This window comes from Acanthochromis polyacanthus, chromosome 7, assembly GCF_021347895.1.
Source record: "Acanthochromis polyacanthus isolate Apoly-LR-REF ecotype Palm Island chromosome 7, KAUST_Apoly_ChrSc, whole genome shotgun sequence".
Taxonomy (NCBI): domain Eukaryota; kingdom Metazoa; phylum Chordata; class Actinopteri; family Pomacentridae; genus Acanthochromis; species Acanthochromis polyacanthus.
In genome coordinates this window covers 33,276,020-33,299,646 of record NC_067119.1, presented here as the reverse complement: position 1 = coordinate 33,299,646, position 23,627 = coordinate 33,276,020, and the positions used below count along the sequence as shown (strand labels likewise).

Sequence of the window (23,627 nt, the reverse complement as noted above, 5' to 3'; positions counted from 1 at the left end):
TGAAATGTGACACTGTGCCATTGGATTCCAATTACAGGGGAGAGGTCTAATATACTTGAACCCAGAGCGTGTTCTCATCTAAAATGTAAAATACAAACACAATTACAAGCCACTCTGTTTACACACTTTATTGAGCATCATGTCCAATATACATTGCATTGACACAAAATGGAAAAACAAACAAAAAAAACAAACAAATAATGGCGTTATAGGGTGGATTACCTGGACACACCATTTTCAGAGCGTATTGCTTAATGACATTTCAAACGCACCGAATCTGTGCAAATACAGTGAACACCGGTCAGAGGAGGTCATGGTAGGTTAGAAAATTCTGACTTAAAAAGGTAATGTCAACAACAGTTATGTGATCATCAAGTCTACGGAAATCTACTAACTGTACACATCACATTCACCCAGAATGTACTAACAATGGTATCCTATTTAAACATACCCAACTCCTTCAAACCTGATTGCATGCGCCAGAAGATGGTTAGCTATTTGTCAGTGTCAGTCACAGATCAATGTGTAACATAATTCAAAACCAATGTCATCATGGCTTAATAGTCAGCAACACCATCAATGAAAGTGAACAAAAGCAAATGGTTTCCAGACTCCACCCAAACAGAACTGTGTATTTTTAAAAAAAGTTTAGACACAAGATTGTGTTCATTTCAGAACAGAACACTTGTTTATTAAGTAGCGAGTTACCTTCAAGTCAAGGATCGCAACCCAAATTCAGTTAAGTATACATGATAAATATTATCTAAGTATGCACCAATTAGAACTCAAGATTATGATGGAACTAAAGAGTATTATTCAAAGTCCTTAAGAGTTTTAACTCACAACTGAATGTGACTTTATTCCACACACTATTTAAAAGCCAGATGTGTCATGACAAAGTTAGAACAACTAGCCTAAGTCTACAATGGAGCCCCTAAAACCCCCCATATTCCCCAACAGAACTCAACCATAAACCTGGTCACATTTGTTATCTGTTTAAATTGAGGTAAGCTCAAATGCTAGTTCACAGCTTAGGCTATTTTCACAGACTGTATTTGGTTGTCCATGATTCACAAGAAGTACTTATTCATAAACCAGGAGGGCCACATGTTTCGGGGAAGGCTCAGGAATATTAGAGGTTTATCTTACCGATTGCTATTCAAGACCCTAAGATATCCTGAGAAGTTGGCACAAATCTTCTGTTAGCATTAGTTATGCATGTGCAAGTATAAGTAATATTATAAAACAGTAACTCTCAAATCACTGAGTAAGCCATTCCAATTACATCCACAGCTAGAAACAACACAGAACAAAGTTGTTTGAGGGCACCATGCAGGTTTGAGAGTCATGGTTTTAAACATCTTAGACCCACACAGGCATTATGGGAAAATGATAGCAGAAGACTGTTTTTCTCAGAAAAATTAAACACTGTAAAACTCTTATAAGTCGCTCTAAAAGCTCTCAGCCTGTCCTTCTAAACAACAAGCAAACTGTGAGGAAGTGAAGCCAACAGAAGGCAACAGTGATTCACGAGAGTGTTGAAAAGAATTACATCTATTAACAGATTTGTTGGGCTGACATTAATCTGGTAAGTATGCAGCAGGGAGGACAAGTGACGACCTAATGAGAACAGGCTTTCCTTTTGTTTTACACAATCTTGACCACTAAATTGCATAAGAAACCTGGTATAAAGTAGAAACTGTTCAGCAGCAGATAAAAAAGCAAGTTAATTTACAGTAGTGACATATCTTACATCATTAATTTTTCAAAATAAATAAAATTAAATATACAATTCCAGGTAGGAAACAGGTTAATTTCGCTGGTAGGATTTTCAAATTGGCTCATCTGGCGGAAAATGACAACCGTTCACAGAAAAGTGGTTGAAGCCAACCAATTCCGTTGACTGGCAAAACAAGGGGTGCAAAAGCCTTTTGCTGAAATTTTCCCTCTGAAGGCATTTCCTTTAACTGGAAAAAAAAGTGTAACTATTATTAATTTCATATGCAAGATTTCACAAATAAATCATACCTAGCAAGTCAGTTTACTCACCCTGGAATTTACAGTTGACTCCTAATCAAATGCCATCTCTTGACTTTTTCTTACACAGCGAGCCACCTTCCTCTTGAATTCACCATTAGGATCCTCCCTCCACTCTTTCTGTGAGAGAAACACCACATTATTTTAATAACACAGCCTCAATTTTGTTGAACTGCGGAGATTACAAGATTGAAGAAAGGATTTCTGGTGTCAAGGGAATGGGATAAGTAGTGGAACTCACTGCAGCATCCACATTAGCTGGTGAATCGCTGTTGGGGTCTGCCAGCATGGAGATAACACTAATCATGATTGTCTCTACAGTGTGGATGGGAAGCCAGCGCTCCTCAGGCTTTTCATAGCCAAATTTATCTTCACCTGGCTCATGCAGAATTGAAATGCAAACATCCCCGTTCTTTGCAACTGTGAAGAACAAGAATATGAATTCAACAGTGTTCAATACAAAGTGAAGCCAGTTTTTATTAGGTTTGAACTCAAAGCCTGGGTCACACTCCAACTCAACCAATAATCTTGATTTACGAAAAAGCTATTGAAATATCTTAACATGTGCAGATCAAGTGATGACAACAAAGACTTTCAGTAAGTAAATATCAAAGAGTGAATGTGAAGGAATGCGTTTACCATTTGGGTGCCAGATCTCAGTGATGAACTTCATCTTTGGTGGCCGTAGCGGGTAATCATAGGGAAAGGTTAGGTAAGCTTTGAAAAACCCTCCTTCACTGCAGTGGAAATAAAGGATAGAAAAGAACAGATGAGAAATCACAAAACTTAAACATTAATGTTTTTAATATCTTAGCTAAAGCAAAATATCTTTTCACTTACAAAAGAGTATCTTGTGGGCCAATGATCACAACTTCCCATTTGTATATGTCGTCGTCATCTATGAGACCAGCTGAAAAGCCCTCCACGGGGTTCTTGTTGAGCTCTGGAAAAGAAAAGAAACAAAACAGGCATAAGCTATTTTTATTGAGCTTGAAAAAAATAACTTTTAATTTCTGACAGATACACATGTGTGAGCAAGTAAGTAGTTGGTTGTGTCAATATCCTCAGTGCCTTCTTGTTATTTTTACACAAACCCCTTCAGGGTTTCTTCTGGCTTAGAGTGGGTCTCTGGGGGCTTGACTATGCGCGACAGTAAACATGGTCAGTGGTACAGTAAAGGCAGTCAGTCTCTGTTACCTTACTTGATAGAAATCTATGAATTTTCTGTTACTTCTGACCTTGATGAACAAAAAATGCCTATTGTGCTTGAATTAATAAAAATCCAATTGGCAAAACTGGTTAAAAAAGAAGAAAAAAAAGGAATAATTCTTATTTCAAATCATTTTTGTGCTGGTAGTTTTCCTTTTGTGCCATCTAAAATTTGTTTGGGGATGTGTCAAAAATTCATACAAAACAGGAAAAACCCTGCCCTTGCACACATGTAAGAAAGAGAGCGAATGAAGTGGTGACAGCTAAACCAACCTCCTCAACAAAGACTCAGCACAAAATGCATTTATTTATTTATTCATACAGCACTCAAAACATCAAAAGTAGAAACTATATGTGTATAACATAGGCTCAGAACTGGTCAAAGAGAGGAATAACTAAATAAAGAGGTAAACAGCACCAGAAAAAAAAGGACAGCTATGGCGATACGTCCATAGCTATAGATTTATTATCCTTCAGAGGATAATAAATCTTCACTGGAGTCCCTGACATATAATACATAATAATCCACGCATGATGAAAATTCTTGGTCAATATAAGGTGAATCGTGTCTTTCCACCTTGTGTTTACTGTTGTTGAAAAGACAGTGAAGAAGCTCTAAGAAATGTTTGAATTAACAACTAATTGATGCACAAAGCAAAGCTAACGGCATGTGACCTGAATGTATCAGTAGCAAGTACTGTATTAATTAACACTGCTACGCTTACAAAGCAAGGCATGGAGTGTGCTTATCCGGTCTTCTGAGCTGTTGTTTCAATTTTCTGACCCACATATGGCCTTCTGACAAACAATATGTAATTTTTCATGTAACAACAAAGCATATACAAAGGTACTCCGAAATAAGTTCAAATATTAACAGTAATTAATGTGCTTAAAACAATGTACTAATATAACTTTGGTGTAATCATCATAGCACATGTAAAATAGATTTCTGTACTAGAACAGTCTTTCAGATTGAAAAGCTAGATTAATGAGAAATGTCTCATCAGAAGTTAGCGAAATTAACAAAAGCATTAACAGTAAGAGTTAAAAGATCATTTTGCTATATGTATTTGTCACATTACATGAAAATAAGTCAGTTTCAGAGTACTGCAAGTTCATTCAATAAAATTTCAGTTTGACAAATGTTTACAGAAGAAAATCGTGGCTTCCAAAAATAATAATTTCTGTTTAAGTGAATCACCAACTTCAAGAAAGAACAGAACAGAATCTACCACTGTAAAGTCAGTGATTCACATCCCCACACACAGAAAGACCAAAATTTGCATACTGTACAGTGGGTGCAAAATACTAAATCAGTCATGAAATATGATGCAGTGTTGACCGGTTGCTGGCATTCCAACATCTGATGAAATTCTCCGTCTAGACCGCGGTCACGACTAAGTGGTGCAGTATGGTATATTATCACAAAAGGTCTAACTTTATCAAAGTGGGTCAGTTTGGCTGTAATGTTTGGCTAGGAAAATACTAGCATAACATCAGTTTCATACTAAGACTGGGCATTGTCTGAGATGTTGACCTTCATTATATTGTGATAGAGTTCAGATATATTAACTGAATCTTGAGGGCTTCATGAAGTTGACCTCATCTAATTTTGTAGCCAACTCCAACATAATTATTTTGAACTTCCTGCTGATCGTTTTATTACAATCACAAACACATTTTTCTTTGTGATCACAGACTCCTTGTTAACTTAATTACAGCAAAACGGCTCCAAAAAATAATTGCACATTGCTCATGCTAGGGCTGCACAATATATCATTTCAGCATCAACACTGATGTACAGTGTGATGCAGTGTCTTGCGAACGATGCCATTACATAAAGCGGCATAACTAATTTGTTTGACCATTTAAACCAGCGTGCCACAAAGCTGTGTTTGGTGAGAGCACAGCCTGATCTGGATGCAACCCCCCCACCACCACACACACACAAAATCACCCCAATTATTAATTCTTTCCAAATAGAGCTGTTCAAGTCATCTGGTGAAAATCCTGTTTTTTGTTCACAATGCAATATGTATCTCAGAAAAACAAAATAGCTCAAAGTCCAATTTTACAATATTGTGCAGCCATAGTTCATAGCGTTGAGTAAATAGCAAGTACCATATTGTCAGCAACCATTGGGGTTTAATTCCATCAGTGTGGTCACCAGTGAAGTAAAGAAGACACCATATCACATTAGTATTATAAAACGGCCCATTGATTTATGTATCCGACTACACAGCATGAACTGGAGTGTCAGGCAGCTGCGTACTAAACTGTACATCCTGCATGTTAGTATCTCGGTGTCAGCATCCGTGTGTGTGGCATTAATAAGTACATCACTGCCACCACCAGTAACAATATCGGCGATGACACAGAAAATAAGCCGACGATGCAGACAGAACAATAACAGTTTCATCAGTGAGGGCTTGAATACTGATCCTCAGTAAAACCCGCTAACTAACCTGCGTTAGACACTGAGCCAGATTTGACATAGAAACATTAGATATGATCTTACATAGTTATACTATGAGCTAGTAATTCCAACCAAGTTGCTCGTTATGTACTAACATATTAACCTATAAAAGGCTCATAGTGTAGTCAGCAATCATTAGCTAAAATCATCAGAGCAGATGAGTCCCTGGATTGATTATTCCTTTGTTCCGTCAGCTAACTAATGCCGAACTTGCTAGCCCGCTAGCAAGGCTGGCGAAGCGATTCAGCGTCGGTTCAGATATAATGTTATTTACAACCCTGTACTTCAAAATATAGGTCTTTGTTCCCAACAGAGATCAGCTAATTAAAGCAGCTTAGCCACATGCTCTGCTGCAGTGATAAAGAAACCCATTATGCTGCTTGGTTACTCCTATGGCGTAAACACAGCTTTGCGTAGCTACAAAAAAGCTAACGTTAGCGGCTAGGTAGGCAGCCTTTATATCGGCTGTATTTGACCACAATTTCAGTGTTCACGTACCTGCCAGTTGTTTTCGAAGAAGTAATGCTGATTGTTCGGTCATGGTACGCAGACGTAATTGGAAAAACACTCTATATAGACGAACACTTTCGGAAAAATAGAGCCAAAGCTGAAATCGAGATGAGGTCCTTCGCTGCTTGCTGCTGGTTTCCCTCTGTGTTTTGACACAAGGTTCAGCTGCTGGGTTCAGCTATGCGCATGCGCGGCTGCAGATTTCAGTGTTTATGTGACTTCAAGGCAACAAACACCAACCTGATCCTAAGAGCTTCAGTACAGAAACAGCTGGACTGTACTGGAGGCATGCAAGATGAGATATAAAACATCAAAGACCAAAAGGCGACTCCAGCTAATCTGTACTGAGACTCTTTCAGGAGGATTTCTATGACCTGAATGACTAGGAATCTACATATACGAACACAAAAAGTACTCATAAATCATTTATATATATATATATATATATATATATATATATATATATATATATATATATATATATATATATATATGTCAGGGTAGAGACTGCGATTTGGTAGAGTTGGAGTTTCTACCAGTAGAGATTGCGATCGCAACCTCTGCCAGTAGAATTGGAGTCTCTACCAGTAGAAACTTCAATCCTACCATTAGAGATTTGTCAGGGCTAAGGTTAGACTTTTAAGGTTAGGGTCAGGGGTCAGGGCAGGGGTCAGATTTAAAGGTCAGGGTTAGTTAAGGTTAGGGGCAGGGGTCAGGGCAGGGGTCAGATTTAAAGTTCCATCTCTACTGGTAGGATTGGAGTTTCTACTGGTAGAGATTACAATCGCACACTCTACTGGTAGAGACTCCAATCGCAATCTCTACTGGTAGAAACTCCAACTCTACCAAATCGCAGTCTCTACCCTGACATATATATATATATATATATATATATATATATATATATATATATATATATATATATATATATATATATATATATATATATATATATATATATAATTGAGCATGATGCAGTGATGGCTAGAAGTTGTGACTTCGCATGGCTATAGTAAGAGGATAGATGAGTTTCTGTGCAAATTTGCAGATCTCTACCACCTGTGCTACATTGACTTCAGGGTCCTTGAAAATTAAGCACTTTTCATGGGGGGCAATGTTCAGCAGTCCACATCTCTCTAAATAATGTGCCTAGAGGGCTCCCCCTGTATAAGGTATCAAGCCAGTCTGGTCTAGAGCAATACTAAATGGTGCTAAGACATTAATCTGTAAGATTTCTATTATTTTTAACACCCTTAACCCTACTCACGAGTGGTTTTTACAAATAATTTATACGTTTTGGGCAAGCCCCCCTGTTGTGAAGCATGGAGATATGGGATCCCAAAACCAGCCATTTATAGGGGCTGACTGGGATCTCATAGAAGGGGGTGTTGTGAAGCATGGAGATATGAGATCCCAGAATCAGCCACAAAGGGGAGACTCTGACAGAACAACAGCTAAATAAGGGAACATTGTGATATTATAACCTGTGATTTAGGATCAGATTATGCCATAACCTAATGAATGAGTGTGAACTAACCAAGTGTCTATTCTTACATTCTTTAATGTTGAAACAGTGTAGGAGTCAGAAGAGCAGCTCACTGTGAAAAGTGATATTTTTGACAGATTTGACTAAAAAGAGGAACTTATGCTTTATGAAATGGGAATGCTTTTAACAGTTTTGATTACTATGAAACTGAGGTGTTTTAGAAAGAGTTTTGACTACTGTTATGAGGTGAGAAGTCACGAGTTAAGTGAACTCAGAATAGATTGGGATTTTTTAATAAGTCTGTACACATTGTCCAAAAGATTGCACAATGGGATGCCAGCGACAGTTAGAGGCTGACATCCGCTTTTCCATTTCCTGATCAGGAACCTGTGCTGAGTTGCAGACAGGAGAGATCAGGGGGGGCAAGATGGGCTGTCTGGACAGTCCAAAACAGACAGTTTCAGTTCCTTAAAAGTGGGGGTGATCATGCGGTCAGTGTATGGGGCAAGTGTGCGAGTTGGGAGGGGGTAGAGATGAAGTTATTGCTCAAGTTAATTTAGTATGAGATCATGGAGTCATGGCATATGCATAAGGTTCAGTAAACTATAAATTGCATCTGATCGAGACGCAAGTTGGGAGATTGTTGCGGGTATCTGCCTGGGTGCAATCCAGACATCAGTCTGAGCACAGGGGATGATTACCACGTAACTCGGACAGGGAATTCAACATGATCTGCAAAGGAATAACTGTTCTGATGGAATTATGGACCAAAGTACTGCGTTTCCTGCAGTGTTGGAGGATTACTGAACTGTGATCTGGAAATAATGCTGTCTGAAGGAACATTACTGAACTCTATTTTCCATGTGAGGAATACTGGACCAAACAACAAAAATGGATATATGCAGATCTAAATCTGGTCGGACCCCCGTCCACTTCCCCCTGGGCCCCGGCGGGTCTCAGGTGAGCAGCCGGGTGTGGCCACACCGTGACTGCTCTCCCTCCAAATTATGTAATCTGGGTGAATATTACTTCTCTTTTATGAAAGCATAGTTCCACTAATGAGTCGTGTTAAACAATTGAAAGAATAGTGATGTTTGATTAACTGTCTGATGATTTATTGGCTATGCTTTTGCCCTGCTAAAATATATTAATAAAGCATTATTCTGCAATTAAAGACAACAAATTGCAAGTGCTATTTTTATCCCTGAATGAATACTTATACATCTAGCTCTGGATGTAAAAAGTCAGATTACTGCGTGCATAACAATAGCAAGGTTCTGAAAGGTTACCTAATCATAGGGGTCAGGTTGGCCCAGTATAAACATATCCTAGAGGTTGTCTATATGTCCATAACCTCTGAATTAACCTAGCAACTTACCAAGTGCCAGATCTATGAGAGGAAAAGCTGCCGTTAACAGGTGTGTCTGGTGGTTAAATTTAACTATACCGAAGTGGCTACTCGGTTAAATTAATTATCAGAGGAAGCAGGGATAGGCATCTGGATGAAGGCAGTGAGACAGCTAGGCGAATTTTCCTCGTCAACCAGCTTAACAGTTCTGCAGCATCCCTCTGAGTAAGACCTCAGGGGGCAGTAGGACCGGACCCGAAGGATGGAGAGCTGGTCCGGTGATTCCCTAACAGCTGAGTAAGTTAATCAGGGGGTCACTGGCCCTGAGGATCAACAATTGGCGCCCGAACAGGTTTTTTACCGACAGGTGAATCCCTGGTCCGTCAGGTGTGTGCCCTAAGACCCGAGGGGAAAGCTGAGGTGGGGACTGTAGATGTCCGCCTTGGCAGGAGAGAGCGGTGAAGACTGAGGTCTGATAGGACAGACTTCTCCCTGTCTGAGAGTGTCACTCAGACAGGTCGGAGAACGTTGCACTCAGAATCACTGGAAAAGTTTTTGTTTTCTGTTTCCTTCTCAGGATTATAACGGTGGATTGTAATCTGATGGAAGGATTGTATTTTTTCCAAGAAAGGAAAAGTATGGTGAGCGGCTGAGTAGAAGGATTTCAGTTTCACCAGATCTGCAGAAGAGGTGTAGGAAGCACCGCAGGAGTGTGGAGGTTACGTGAGTCGTGAGGGTCGGGGAGGACCGAGCCCGAGACGTCGTCACGGAGTAGCCGAACTTAGTTTGCCCTTCATCCTGACTCTATGCGCTACGAGCGGCTTTGAAGGGGCAGACAACTCAGCAAAGACGAACAAAAGTGGATAATAAGGATGGAGAGCGGGATTTGAATATCCCGTCTCTGAGTTCTCCTCCACCGCCTGCTGTGGCTGCGGAAGATGCGGTGCTGGAGGCAGGGGGAGGACGTGAGCGTGCAGGCTGCAGAGTTTACTAGTCTTTGGGGCCACTCAGCCCAACTAAGAGGAAGCAGCGACTGAGAAGCGGCAGAAGGGGGGTGAAGATGAGAATGCAGCCACGTCCCAGTCGCTGAGAATTTCTCCAGGGGTAGTACCTGAGCAGGAGTTTCAGGTACTTATTCATGGGGATGGAATTCTTGGGACCTGGTTGTGAGACAGTTCGTTGAGGCGGCGATCCCCAAAGAAGAGAGATTTGGGGTGAAGAAGGCAGTTACTGACAACTGTCAGCGAGAGAGACAGATGAGGAAATGACAGTTACTGGACATGCTGCATCGCGGGGCAGAGCTCAGATGCAGATGGGGAAGTAAGGCCAAAAATAGAGTAGGCCACTTCAGCTGCAAGAACCCTGGCTGCAGAGCATGGTAGCTGTCACTGACTCAGTGATTGGAACACCAGAGAGCCCACATGGGATCGGAGGGCTTACTGATTGGGGAATTATAAAGTGGATTGTTTTGTTCAAATGAGAAGAATCGTCTTTGTTGAGATTGAGAAGTGGGACGAGATTCCAAGAGGAAAGGAGGTCCCAGTGGGGTACGTGGAGGAGGTTGTGAAGGCTGTCCATGAGAATACCGGACATGCTGGCATCGCTCCAACACGGAGAGAGCTGGAGAGGCACCGTCTTTGGATTTCTGAGAGCGGAATACGCCGTGTCCTGCAGAACTGTGAGGTGTGTGGATTACGACACTGGACGCAGAGGACAGCGGGTAGGAGGGCTCATTATGAAGCACCGTCCCAAGTGACTGGGAAAAGAAAAGAGTTGAGACAGTAATGGAGTACTGTTGAAGAAAAGGAGTCCAGGGCGGGGAGCAGCTGAAGCCAGTTCGAGATTAGGAGAACCAGGAACGGGAAAATGGCTATGAGCACGCTGAATCTTCCACCCTTCATCTCTGTGGCAGCGGTGAAGGGTGTTGTTGTTTTAAGAAGAGCCACAACTGGGCTGTGGAGTGGCACAGCTCTTAAGAAACTGAAGACAGTGCAGAAAAAGGAACGCAGGAGGCGCCTGGCAGGGCCTCTGATGGGCCAAGCAGAGTGAGATCAGCAAGGAGGAGACCGCTGACTCCATGGATTATCCTACGCTCAGTGGGGTGAAGGTACTGAAGGTGAGCTCCAGAAAAGGGGCGAAGAAGGATGTACAAGTTTTTTCCATGCTGGATGTATCCAAGAGGAGGCAGAAACCTGCATTCAGAAAGTGGATTAGAAAGTGACTGCAGAAGTTGAAACCGGGTGGAGCTGGGGAGCTGAGTATCAGCGAGCTGTACCTGGGTAACCACGATCGAATGGGAGACCTTTTTTGAAGGTTCCTACCTGAAGGATTTATTTGGACTGACCAAGAAGGATTTCGGATATCGGTACAACGCCTGTGGGTGCTGAACTCCCCGTAGCTGAATATGGTGTGAGGGAGGCGCCCCAGAAGAAATACAAAGGCCTAAAATAACAGGCTGACCTGTATGCTTGCTCGCTGCTGAACATTTAGTTAAACTAATAATCAACCACTGTGTTATCCCCAAGTTTTGGGTTGCCTTTATCAGAAAGAAGGAAAGAAATGTCTGTTTCTGGATCCCAAGAAGGGGGTGTTGTGAAGCATGGAGATATGGGATCCCAAAACCAGCCATTTATAGGGGCTGACTGGGATCTCATAGAAGGGGGTGTTGTGAAGCATGGAGATATGAGATCCCAGAATCAGCCACAAAGGGGAGACTCTGACAGAACAACAGCTAAATAAGGGAACATTGTGATATTATAACCTGTGATTTAGGATCAGATTATGCCATAACCTAATGAATGAGTGTGAACTAACCAAGTGTCTATTCTTACATTCTTTAATGTTGAAACAGTGTAGGAGTCAGAAGAGCAGCTCACTGTGAAAAGTGATGTTTTTGACAGATTTGACTAAAAAGAGGAACTTATGCTTTATGAAATGGGAATGCTTTTAACAGTTTTGATTACTATGAAACTGAGGTGTTTTAGAAAGAGTTTTGACTACTGTTATGAGGTGAGAAGTCACGAGTTAAGTGAACTCAGAATAGATTGGGATTTTTTAATAAGTCTGTACACATTGTCCAAAAGATTGCACAATGGGATGCCAGCGACAGTTAGAGGCTGACATCCGCTTTTCCATTTCCTGATCAGGAACCTGTGCTGAGTTGCAGACAGGAGAGATCAGGGGGGGCAAGATGGGCTGTCTGGACAGTCCAAAACAGACAGTTTCAGTTCCTTAAAAGTGGGGGTGATCATGCGGTCAGTGTATGGGGCAAGTGTGCGAGTTGGGAGGGGGTAGAGATGAAGTTATTGCTCAAGTTAATTTAGTATGAGATCATGGAGTCATGGCATATGCATAAGGTTCAGTAAACTATAAATTGCATCTGATCGAGATGCAAGTTGGGAGATTGTTGCGGGTATCTGCCTGGGTGCAATCCAGACATCAGTCTGAGCACAGGGGATGATTACCACGTAACTCGGACAGGGAATTCAACATGATCTGCAAAGGAATAACTGTTCTGATGGAATTATGGACCAAAGTACTGCGTTTCCTGCAGTGTTGGAGGATTACTGAACTGTGATCTGGAAATAATGCTATCTGAAGGAACATTACTGAACTCTATTTTCCATGTGAGGAATACTGGACCAAACAACAAAAATGGATATATGCAGATCTAAATCTGGTCGGACCCCCGTCCACTTCCCCCTGGGCCCCGGCGGGTCTCAGGTGAGCAGCCGGGTGTGGCCACACCGTGACTGCTCTCCCTCCAAATTATGTAATCTGGGTGAATATTACTTCTCTTTTATGAAAGCATAGTTCCACTAATGAGTCGTGTTAAACAATTGAAAGAATAGTGATGTTTGATTAACTGTCTGATGATTTATTGGCTATGCTTTTGCCCTGCTAAAATATATTAATAAAGCATTATTCTGCAATTAAAGACAACAAATTGCAAGTGCTATTTTTATCCCTGAATGAATACTTATACATCTAGCTCTGGATGTAAAAAGTCAGATTACTGCGTACATAACAATAGCAAGGTTCTGAAAGGTTACCTAATCATAGGGGTCAGGTTGGCCCAGTATAAACATATCCTAGAGGTTGTCTATATGTCCATAACCTCTGAATTAACCTAGCAACTTACCAAGTGCCAGATCTATGAGAGGAAAAGCTGCCGTTAACAGGTGTGTCTGGTGGTTAAATTTAACTATACCGAAGTGGCTACTCGGTTAAATTAATTATCAGAGGAAGCAGGGATAGGCATCTGGATGAAGGCAGTGAGACAGCTAGGCGAATTTTCCTCGTCAACCAGCTTAACAGTTCTGCAGCATCCCTCTGAGTAAGACCTCAGGGGGCAGTAGGACCGGACCCGAAGGATGGAGAGCTGGTCCGGTGATTCCCTAACAGCTGAGTAAGTTAATCAGGGGGTCACTGGCCCTGAGGATCAACAATTGGCGCCCGAACAGGTTTTTTACCGACAGGTGAATCCCTGGTCCGTCAGGTGTGTGCCCTAAGACCCGAGGGGAAAGCTGAGGTGGGGACTGTAGATGTCCGCCTTGGCAGGAGAGAGCGGTGAAGACTGAGGTCTGATAGGACAGACTTCTCCCTGTCTGAGAGTGTCACTCAGACAGGTCGGAGAACGTTGCACTCAGAATCACTGGAAAAGTTTTTGTTTTCTGTTTCCTTCTCAGGATTATAACGGTGGATTGTAATCTGATGGAAGGATTGTATTTTTTCCAAGAAAGGAAAAGTATGGTGAGCGGCTGAGTAGAAGGATTTCAGTTTCACCAGATCTGCAGAAGAGGTGTAGGAAGCACCGCAGGAGTGTGGAGGTTACGTGAGTCGTGAGGGTCGGGGAGGACCGAGCCCGAGACGTCGTCACGGAGTAGCCGAACTTAGTTTGCCCTTCATCCTGACTCTATGCGCTACGAGCGGCTTTGAAGGGGCAGACAACTCAGCAAAGACGAACAAAAGTGGATAATAAGGATGGAGAGCGGGATTTGAATATCCCGTCTCTGAGTTCTCCTCCACCGCCTGCTGTGGCTGCGGAAGATGCGGTGCTGGAGGCAGGGGGAGGACGTGAGGATCAACACCCCTGCTCTGTAGAGACTTCTCCTGAGTGTGTGTGTTGTTTCTAGGACATCACCAACATGTAGGGAGCTTGGAGAAAAAAAAATTCAAGTCTCTGTGATACCCAGAAGCAGAGATATGAGCATTTTAAAACCTAAAAATTCCAGGCAAGGATTGGGGAGAGGGCATTTTGGCCTGAATTATTAAAATTTGAAAATGCCATAACTCGAAAACTACTGGGAGTAGATGCCTGTAATTTTTGCACATAAAGTTTTTTTTTAAAATCATGATCTCCCACCACTATCTTCCAAAGCCAAATTGAAAATGGTGCTGCAATCCCCATCTGTGAATTCAGATGGAACTGGTCTAAAACAAAACTGCACCTTTCAGAGTGTCCTTTTATTGTGGGCAGTCTAAGGCACACCTGTGCACTAATCATGGTGTCTAATCAGCATCTTGATATGGCACACCTGTGAGGTGGGATGGATTATCTCAGCAAAGGAGAAGTGCTCACTATCACACATTTAGACAGATTTGTGAACAATATTTGAGAGAAATGGTGATATTGTGTATGTGATCTTTGAGTTCATCTCATAAAAAAGACAGTAGCAAAAACAAAAGTGCTGTGTTTATATTTTTGTTAAGTGTATTTTGGAATACATTTATTAAGTTAAGATTAAATTAGCAAACTTCACAACCTTACTTTGAGTTAAGCGGAAGCCTATTAACAAAGTACACGTCATTTTAATGTCAACACAAACATGAAAAACATAAATAAAGGTACATACCTAAATAGAAAGGAATATGGATAAATATAAGAAAGGTAAGGGCTCATCTTGATACACAGCAAATCGAGAAAGCAAGCAAAACCCCAAATGGAACCAAAGGTGACCAGTGTTAAGCCACTGCACTGTACTGACTTTCAGTTTCTGAGTGCCTGCCCTGGACCAGATATTCCCTGTTGTGGACCCTGCACCATTCTCCACATGCACCCTGACATCAAACCTGTCATCTCTCAGGCTGCCAGGAGGGTGTAGCTCAGGTGGAGTTGTTAAAGGACCCATGTTTGTTTCAAAAGGGCAACCAGTGGTGCCTGCAGACCTCCACCTGGAGAGGTCTGTTGGCACAGACAGGGTGGCCACTGAGTGATGTCTCTGCACAGAGGCCAGTGAAGAGAGTAGCTAAGGGCAAAAGGGCTCCATTGTCAAGAGGTGTGATATTTTTTGGGCAAGGAAAGAAGCATATTTTGGGTTTCTACATCCAGTCAAACTTTGCATTTTTGTTATGCACTCATATTGCAGTTTTTATCTAATACTTTTCAATGAAACAATAAAATATTTAATCAAATATTTCCATCCATCCATCCATCCATCCATTATCTATACAATGCTTAATCCTCATTAGGGTCACAGGGACTGGAGTCTATAAAAGCTGACTCCGGATGAAGGCAGAGGACACCCTGGACAGATCACCACACATACACACAGACAAACAAGCACACTCACATTCACACCTACAGACAATTTAGAATCACCGATGAATCTCTGCATATTTTTGGGAAGAAGCAGGAATCCCCAGAGAAAACACACGCATGCATAGGGAGAACATGCAAACTCCATACAGAAAGATCCCAGACCCAGGTCGGGATGCAAATCGGAGATCTTGCAGCTGCAAGGCGACAGTGCTAACCACCGATCCACTGTCATCAAATATTGTCTCATTGTTATTTATGCAGTGTCTAATGCCAGCACATGTCACTATCCTTTGATTGCACAGGCCTCCTGAAAATCGTTCAGCTTTCCTTATCATCTTCCTTTTACCCATGTGATTCCTGACTGATATTTATAACACTACATTTCAACACCATCAAAGGACAGGTCCCAGAGCAGGTTTTGATTCCATTTAGGACACCAAAGGATGTTTCAGGAAAAGCATCCTTGAACATGAACTCCTTGAGGTCTGTTTTCACTCACAACCCACTTGGTCTTCATAACAATACAATTTCACTACCTGGATATTATTTTTCTCCTTGGTTCATTGTGAGCATTGTGATTTAGTCTAGAAATATTTTTATATCAATGATATTAACAATAATATAATATTTTAACTATATGGGACCTTTAAAGGGGGACCTGATGGAAGAGGTCTGAAGGGTATGGAAAAGCCAGAATTTGGAGGGCCTTGTAACGTTTCCATTGTTGAACAGAGAGCCAGTGCTACATGAATAAGTCTCCAATGTTATTTATGTAACAATGCAGGCATGTCCTCCATACACTGCTAATTTCAGTCATGAAAGGCAGCAAAATGATGTTTACAATTAAAACTGTATAAATTGACAGTCAATAAAATATTTAAAAATATATTCTAAATGTATTATAGAAAATGCATACTTAAACCTAATTAAAAATTATTATTTGCCGTTTTTTTGAAAGCATTACATTTATGTCATTTAGTTGCACTCTGCAAGTGGCTTAGAGAGCACAGTTTTTCTTTAGCATATGTATCGTTGTTGCTGTCAACAGTTGTCCAAAATTAAAGTGAATTTTTGTAGTTTCACAATAACAAATGCTGCAGTAAACACAAACGATGCGTTTACAAATATCAGGAATATGCACTTGTCAGAGTCCTAAATTTACTGAAAAAGAGAATAAAAACGATTTACTTATCTGTTATACGTTACGTCTCACTTAGGATTTGTTAAAACAAAAATAATGTACATTAAACAAGTAATTATATGCCGAAGTCGTGGATTCCCCTAAGATATCGTATTTACGAGTGTGATAGTTAAATATACGAGCTTCTGAAGAGAACTTAAAAGCACCAGCATGCGGAAGGAAGGTCGTTCGGCGCCATATTTAATACATCAGATGCTAGCTAACGTTAGCTGTTTCTAAGGTAAACTTTTAACTTGAGAGTGAAACCTGAAGCAAGCCCTCACAAATAACCGAAAATGAATGTGATAGATCATGTGCGGGACATGGCTGCTGCCGGTCTTCACTCCAACGTTCGGATATTGAGCAGTTTGTTGCTGACGATGAGTAATAATAATCCGTAAGTAATGTCAGGATGGTGCCGTCTATTTGCTGAAGAGTGCTCGTTTAGCGTTACATGTTCACTGTCTGTGACAGTTACAGCTGAAACTGCAGCTTACATGATGAATTGTGATTGTAGAATGCAAAATTAAATGTTCTAAACGTTACCAGCGTGAATAATCCTGCTATTTAAATGGTTGGAATTTTCGAAAATTAGCCGTATGTGGACTATCCTGTACTGCACGGTGCTAATAGCAATTAGCTTGAAGTGTTTTGAATTCAAGAGATTTTTGACTATTGTTCAGGAGAACTTGTCACACATATTGCATGATTATTCCTTCGAAGTCTAGGCATTGTAGTGTAATTAATTTGAAAACAGTGGCTATGTAGTTTATATTTGTGCCGTGAAAGTCACAGCTTTGACGTAGCCCAACAGTTGCTCTTATGAGCAGAAGAAAATTGAATCACATTGCCTCTACTCCTCATACGAACTGTTTAGATTACTGTTTTTCTATTTATTTTTAAACATTTGACACTTTAACTGTCTTGCCTGTTGTTGGTTTATACCTGCTGTCATTTATCTATACAGATACTAAGACTTTACCACAGCAAAATCTAAAACATAAGGAAAAGTAATGGTTATGATACCACAGGGTTTTCAAAAATTTCAGAGCCCTAACAGAACTAGAGGGACTCCTATATATACTTTTCTGAATTTGAATTTCTGCAGTTTTCAGTGTTCTGGTTTTCTCTTCTTTGTCTTCTGTTAGATAATTTGAAGTCGTTGTTCAAGTTATTAATATGTGTACTGTAGAGAAACAAGTTGTGTCTAATTTGATCATTTTATTTTTCGTATGTCTTTGATTAAAGAGAGTTGTTCTCACCGGCCCAGAAGTACCAGCTGTTGGTTTACCATGCCGATTCCATCTTCCATGATAAGGAATACCGCAATGCTGCCTGCAAATACAGTATGGCTCTGCAACAGAAGAAGGTGCTCAGCAAAACATCTAAAGTTCGTACCTCTACTGGTGGAGCTGCATCTAACATACAGGCACAGGTATGTGTTTTTTTTGTTTTTTTTAAGTATGATTTATTTATTTATTTTTTTCAAATTTGAGATTAAATGGGAGTTGCTCAATGGTATTGTACCCAGCATTGACCTATAAAGGCTTAAAAGGAAATACAGGCAGAATAGACATTGACAAGTAGGTAACATCACACCTATTGATGTCTTCTTATTTTGACAAATGAATGTATACATTTGGACAGTGCTTTATTTTTGCACCTGCAAGTGGGCAATCACTGTAAAAGTAGGCATAATAACATGTAAAGTCTACTACAGATTCAATGTTCTCCTGAACTAGGTACAAAAAACGTGCTTATGAACACTGCCAATCAAAAATTTGGACACACCTTCTCATTCAATGTTTTTATTTAAGTATTTTATACATTTCACATTAATGCTGAAGCCATCAAAGCTGTAAAAGAATACATGTGGAATTATGTTGTCAATTAAAAATGGGTTAATCTACAATGTAGAAAATTATACAAATAAATAAAAAGCACTGAATGAGAAGGTGTGTCCAGACTTTTGACTTGTAGTGTACATATTGGTATTGACCACACACAAAATAATTTGCATGATAAATCCGCATTGAATGTTGTCTTTCAGAGTTTGCCGTCTGAAATTGAGGTAAAGTACAAGATAGCAGAATGCTACACCATTTTGAAACTGGATAAAGATGCCATTGCGGTGCTTGATGGGATTCCATCCAGACAAAGGACTCCAAAGGTAGGCTTCTACTCTGTTATCATCATTCACTGTTCTCTTAATGCTTGTGTACTTTTTTTTGCAGATCAGTTTTTTGCCATGTCTGAATCACATTCCTGCATCTCAAATTATTGTACAAAAAGCAATGACTGCAGTAGACTTTTGAAAATGTAGAGCAACATACTTTGTACTTAAAAGATGAACCTTTAAGTTTGGGGCTATTGTAACTAAGTAAGTAAATAGGAATTATTTTCATGGTTTTAAAACTTAAAAGCTGCAACTGGGGTACAGCTGTCCTGTTTTTCTACTTTGCTGAACAGTTTTAGTATTATAATTTGAGATTAAAAGCAAATAATTAAAAATGTTGTGGTGATCATGGTGCAAAGCAATATAATAGCATTGTTTTACTGCAATAGCTTCTGCATTATACAGTAGTAAAACTACATGTTGTATTTCTCTCTTGTGTCAGATCAACATGATGCTAGCTAACCTGTACAGGAAGGCTGGTCAGGAACGTTCTGCTGTGACAAGCTACAAAGAGGTGCTCAGACAGTGTCCCCTCGCCTTAGACGCAATAATTGGTATGAATGTCTACAGAGACACTGTAGAACAAAAAGCCACTTTAAACCTGCAGACACAGTTGTGCTTGCTCTTCTGTTTGTATACACATGCGCTTGAATTCATGGATCTCTCTCTTTAACGTTTTAAATCCTTTTTGTCTGCAGGTCTTCTCTCTCTGTCAGTTAAAGGAGCTGAAGTGGCATCCATGACTGTGGATGTGATCCAGAGCATCCCCAACTTGGACTGGCTCTCTGTTTGGATCAAAGCCTACGCCTTCATACATGCAGGGGACAATCAGCGAGCTATCAACACCATTTGGTGAGCAGAGTACAAGTGCTTTCTACAAAGGGGTTAAATGTTAAAGTTATTTTTATTTTCATGACAGTCTGTTAATTTGATCTGTCTTCCCACCCCCCACCCCCTCTCTGAAAATCCTGTTTCAGCTCTTTGGAGAAGAAATCTCTCTTGCGGGACAACGTGGACCTCCTGGTGAGCCTGGCAGATGTTTACTTCAGGGCAGGTGACACCAAAAATGCAATTCTTAAATTTGAACAAGCCCAGATGCTGGATCCGTATCTTATTAAAGGTAAGTTACAGGACAAAAGATTCTTTGAAACAACTTCACACTTGTTTAAACAGCCCTAAAGAAGATGTTGAATCAAAAGACTTGGTGTCCAGGTAAAATATAAGTTTTGTTGTTTACACTTGCAGGAATGGATGTGTATGGCTATCTGATGGCCCGTGAGGGACACCTGGAGGATGTTGAAGTATTGGGTGGAAGATTATTTAACATATCAGACCAGCATGCGGAACCCTGGGTGATCTCTGGGTGAGTGTGTGTGGGCAACCTCAGTAGGCCTTCATTTTACACAAATGTCAGCCAAATACCTTGCTAGATGTATTTCTTTTTCAGACAAAATCTGACGCATTAAGCGTCTTTGTCTTGCTAAAGTTTGTGATCATTTGAATTTGTTGTGCAGTTGCCACAGTTTTTACAGCAAGCGCTACTCCAGGGCCCTCTACCTGGGAGCCAAAGCCATCCAACTGAACAGCAACAGTGTGCAGGCTCTGCTCCTGAAGGGGGCCGCTCTGAGAAACATGGGCCGAGTTCAGGAGGCCATCATCCATTTCAGAGAGGCCATGCGCTTGGCACCCTGCCGGCTCGACTGCTATGAAGGCATGTTTGTTTTTTGTTTATCTTTTTTACATATGCCCGTGTTTGGTGCCCGTGTTTCAGATGTGGCACATTGCTGTTTTGCTTCCATTAACTTGAGTAATAATGACTCCAGGTCTAATCGATTGTTACCTGGCATCCAATGGGATTCGAGAGGCTATGGGAATGGCAAACAACATCTATAAGACTCTGGGGGCCAATGCACAGACTCTGACCATCCTCGCCACAGTGTGCCTGGAAGACCCGGTGACTCAGGAGAAAGCCAAAACCCTGCTGGACAAAGCACTGGCCCAGAGACCCGACTACACCAAGGCTGTGGTCAAAAAGGCGGAACTGCTCAGTACGTGCAACTAACAAGATGAACTTTGATGAAAATTAAGACCAATAGGCAGATGGGATCATTTATGTGTTTGTTTGTGTTTGAAGGCCGAGAACAGAAATATGAAGAAGGGATCGCTCTCCTGAGGAACGCCTTGGCCAATCAGAGTGACTGCTTACTGCACAGGATGTTGGGAGATTTTCTGGTGGCAGTTAATGATTACCAAGAAGCCATGGACCAGTACAGTATAGCTTTAAGGTAAACACAGATTGATCTAGGAGAATCCGAAGGCCAAACTTTACAATGTGGATAATAAAGTTGTGGTCAAGAAGTATGGGTTTATCAAAAAGCTGTTGCTGATGTTTGAAGAGCAGAGTGGCCAATGACTGGATCGTGTTGTTGTTTTATTATTAATATTTTTTCTTTTTCATCTGATTAAATTCAACACTTAAATAATATTAATATATACAGAAAGAAAATGTGTGTTTGTGTAATAATAAACTGCTAATAAGACATAAAATTGAGGAACTTAAGATTAGAGTGCAGGAAGCCTGTCAGAGGTGGATAAATCTCTCTGTATTTGCAGTATACCAGAGTTTAAAAGTGCTTTTTGCAGTGACATTCAGACATACCAGTAGCAATGTTTTTGCAGCAACTAGCATGTGTTTGGTTTGGTGGAGCTAAAGAGGGGTTGACTGTAGAGATGCAGTCAGCTACAGCAACATGAAGTATGGTGGAGCAAATTAAGAAAAACATCAGAAGCACTGAAAAAGTTTCTGAAGCTAAAGATGAAAAACAAAGGTAGGTCAATAGAGGAAGGATGACAGTTTCTTGTAAAGGCATCATTGACTGTTGAATTACTGTCACTGCCACAAGAGGGAGATGAAGGTTCCAAACAGCAGGTTTAAATGTGCCTTGAACACAGTCTGCTTTGTCTCCATTTGCTTAAGTTGTTTTTTAAATAATGTATCAACTAAATATCCACTGGTAATCAAGATATAAACACATCACAAAACCATGAATGTTTAAGTGCACTAACGGCATTTATCAGCAGATAGCATCTCGTATTACTGGTCTGGTAAATGTATTGATGTCTGATCTTGCTGTAAGCTTATTGTGTTCCCTCCTCTTGTCATTGCACCACACTGCATTTGACTTATTTATCTTATCTAATAACACTCTGCATTCTGCACAGTGGCTAATGCTATTTCTAATTTTAACATGATTGCAGTCAAGCATGTGCTTTGCTTTTTTGCAAGTTCCTTACTAATTATAGACTTAGTGCCTCAGATCTCTAGACATTTTTTATTTATGTTTTATTATTTATATTATTCATGCTTTGTTTTTCTTTTCTCAGCCTGGATCCCAATGACCAGAAGTCTTTAGAAGGCATGCAGAAGATGGAGAAGGAGGAGAGCCCTTCAGACGCCACTGTGGAGCTGGATGGTGACGACATGGAAGGCAGCGGAGAGGACGGAGATCTCGAGGGCAGTGACAATGAAGCAGCTCAGTGGGCGGATCAGGAGCAGTGGTTTGGTATGCAGTGACCCTGGGCCTCTGAGGGAGGCTCAGTCAGCACCACCTTCTAGCTCTGCAGCCCACAGGAAGCCTTCAGCTGTCAGACCGGACGGTGCAGCCTCTGGAGGTTGTACTGTTGTTCCCTCCTCACACGATCACAGACGTCAACACCAAGTGACCGATGTTGCCAACTTTAAAGACAATGCAGCTTCGACATGGAGCATAGAAATGAATGTTTGCACCGTTGGATGAACTGATGCTTGATTTTTTTTTTTTTGTAGTCCAGCTTACAGGAGGACTGCAGTGATTTTATTAAAGTGCAGATTAATGGAGAACTCCAGCCATTTTTGATTTGATTTGAGGTCACTTCAGCTTTATTTACTTGTTTTCACAGCTCTCCAGCACAGTCTTATAAAACCAAGGGGCGCTCAACCCCAGAAAAACAAAATGACACCTTTATTTCTCACTGTGGTGACAAGTGTTGGCACAGTTCTCTTACTGCCTTGGCTATTTTCTAATTGGCTGCTGGACAGTACAAAATACAACTGAATATTGAACTATTCACAGTGAGCGTCCTTGTTTTTGTGAGCTTTCTGCACTGAGCTGAGAGCTGTTCTCAGGCAAAGTGGATGCAAGAAAATCAGCACTGAAGCAGTCGAAATCTGGTCAACATCAACTGATGAAAAATCAAGTTGAGACCAAAAGTGACTGGAGTTCCATGTGACGTGTTACAGGAGAGGCTGTCAAAGATTTTTAATGGTTTTGTTTGAGGCTGACTGACTCAGGTTTCCACAGAGGAGGGGAAGTGTGGATGTCATGTGTCACAATAAAGCTTGTGGATATTGCAGAACATTGTGTCTCTTAAAGGAAAACTGGAAGTCTGAAAGTGTTTCACATTTCTGCTGCTTTTTAAAATATATTCATTTCTGTCACCATGAACTAGTCATGTAAGGTATGTTTTTTTATTGTGTTGTCCATTGCCACTCTTTACAAAAAATATAACTCCTTAATTGACTCTTTAAGTTGGAAAGTTTTATCATTTCAAGATAAATGTGTATAGTATTTTGTACATATTTTAAATGTATAATAAAATTATTAAACACTCAATTGACACAGATG

At 40.8% G+C, this 23,627-nt stretch overlaps 2 protein-coding genes across 3 annotated transcripts; one reads left to right on the top strand and one right to left on the bottom strand.

The window, feature by feature from the left end:
• Positions 1-113: 113 nt before the first annotated feature.
• LOC110956313 (ubiquitin-conjugating enzyme E2 G1-like) lies at positions 114-6,402 on the bottom strand. The gene is made up of 6 exons (XM_022201689.2): positions 6,221-6,402; positions 2,878-2,980; positions 2,677-2,774; positions 2,279-2,457; positions 2,050-2,157; positions 114-1,967 (listed from the first exon to the last, which is right to left on the bottom strand). The coding sequence occupies exons 1-5, from the start codon at positions 6,261-6,263 to the stop codon at positions 2,071-2,073; spliced, it is 510 nt and encodes a 169-aa protein (XP_022057381.1). The 5' UTR covers positions 6,264-6,402; the 3' UTR covers positions 114-1,967; positions 2,050-2,070.
• A 1,146-nt stretch (positions 6,403-7,548) lies between these two features.
• Positions 7,549-23,625, top strand: anapc7 (anaphase promoting complex subunit 7). Of its 2 annotated transcripts, none has more exons than XM_051950731.1 (11): positions 7,549-14,184; positions 18,036-18,222; positions 18,838-18,957; positions 19,406-19,517; positions 19,662-19,815; positions 19,941-20,083; positions 20,209-20,326; positions 20,478-20,674; positions 20,787-21,011; positions 21,098-21,248; positions 22,348-23,625. In XM_051950731.1, exons 2-11 carry the CDS (start codon positions 18,136-18,138, stop codon positions 22,535-22,537), a joined length of 1,497 nt encoding a protein of 498 aa, XP_051806691.1. In that variant the 5' UTR covers positions 7,549-14,184; positions 18,036-18,135; the 3' UTR covers positions 22,538-23,625. The 2 variants fall into 2 exon arrangements, with proteins under 2 accessions (XP_051806691.1, XP_022057380.1); XM_022201688.2 differs by lacking the exon at positions 7,549-14,184 and adding an exon at positions 16,927-17,184.
• The last annotated feature ends 2 nt before the right edge of the window (positions 23,626-23,627 follow it).

What these genes read in the sequence shown, in the direction of transcription:
- anapc7 (XM_022201688.2), top strand. Translation starts at nt 17,084, where the DNA reads ATGAATGTGATAGATCATGTGCGGGACATGGCTGCTGCCGGTCTTCAC. An exon ending in CATCTAACATACAGGCACAG is followed by an intron (nt 18,223 to 18,837) that starts GTATGTGTTTTT and finishes GTTGTCTTTCAG; the next exon opens with AGTTTGCCGTCTGAAATTGA. An exon ending in CGCCTTAGACGCAATAATTG is followed by an intron (nt 19,518 to 19,661) that starts GTATGAATGTCT and finishes TTTTGTCTGCAG; the next exon opens with GTCTTCTCTCTCTGTCAGTT.
- LOC110956313 (XM_022201689.2), bottom strand. Translation starts at nt 6,263, where the DNA reads ATGACCGAACAATCAGCATTACTTCTTCGAAAACAACTGGCAG. An exon ending in TCTTCGAAAACAACTGGCAG is followed by an intron (nt 2,981 to 6,220) that starts GTACGTGAACAC and finishes TTTCTTTTCCAG; the next exon opens with AGCTCAACAAGAACCCCGTG. An exon ending in TGAGATCTGGCACCCAAATG is followed by an intron (nt 2,458 to 2,676) that starts GTAAACGCATTC and finishes TGTTCTTCACAG; the next exon opens with TTGCAAAGAACGGGGATGTT.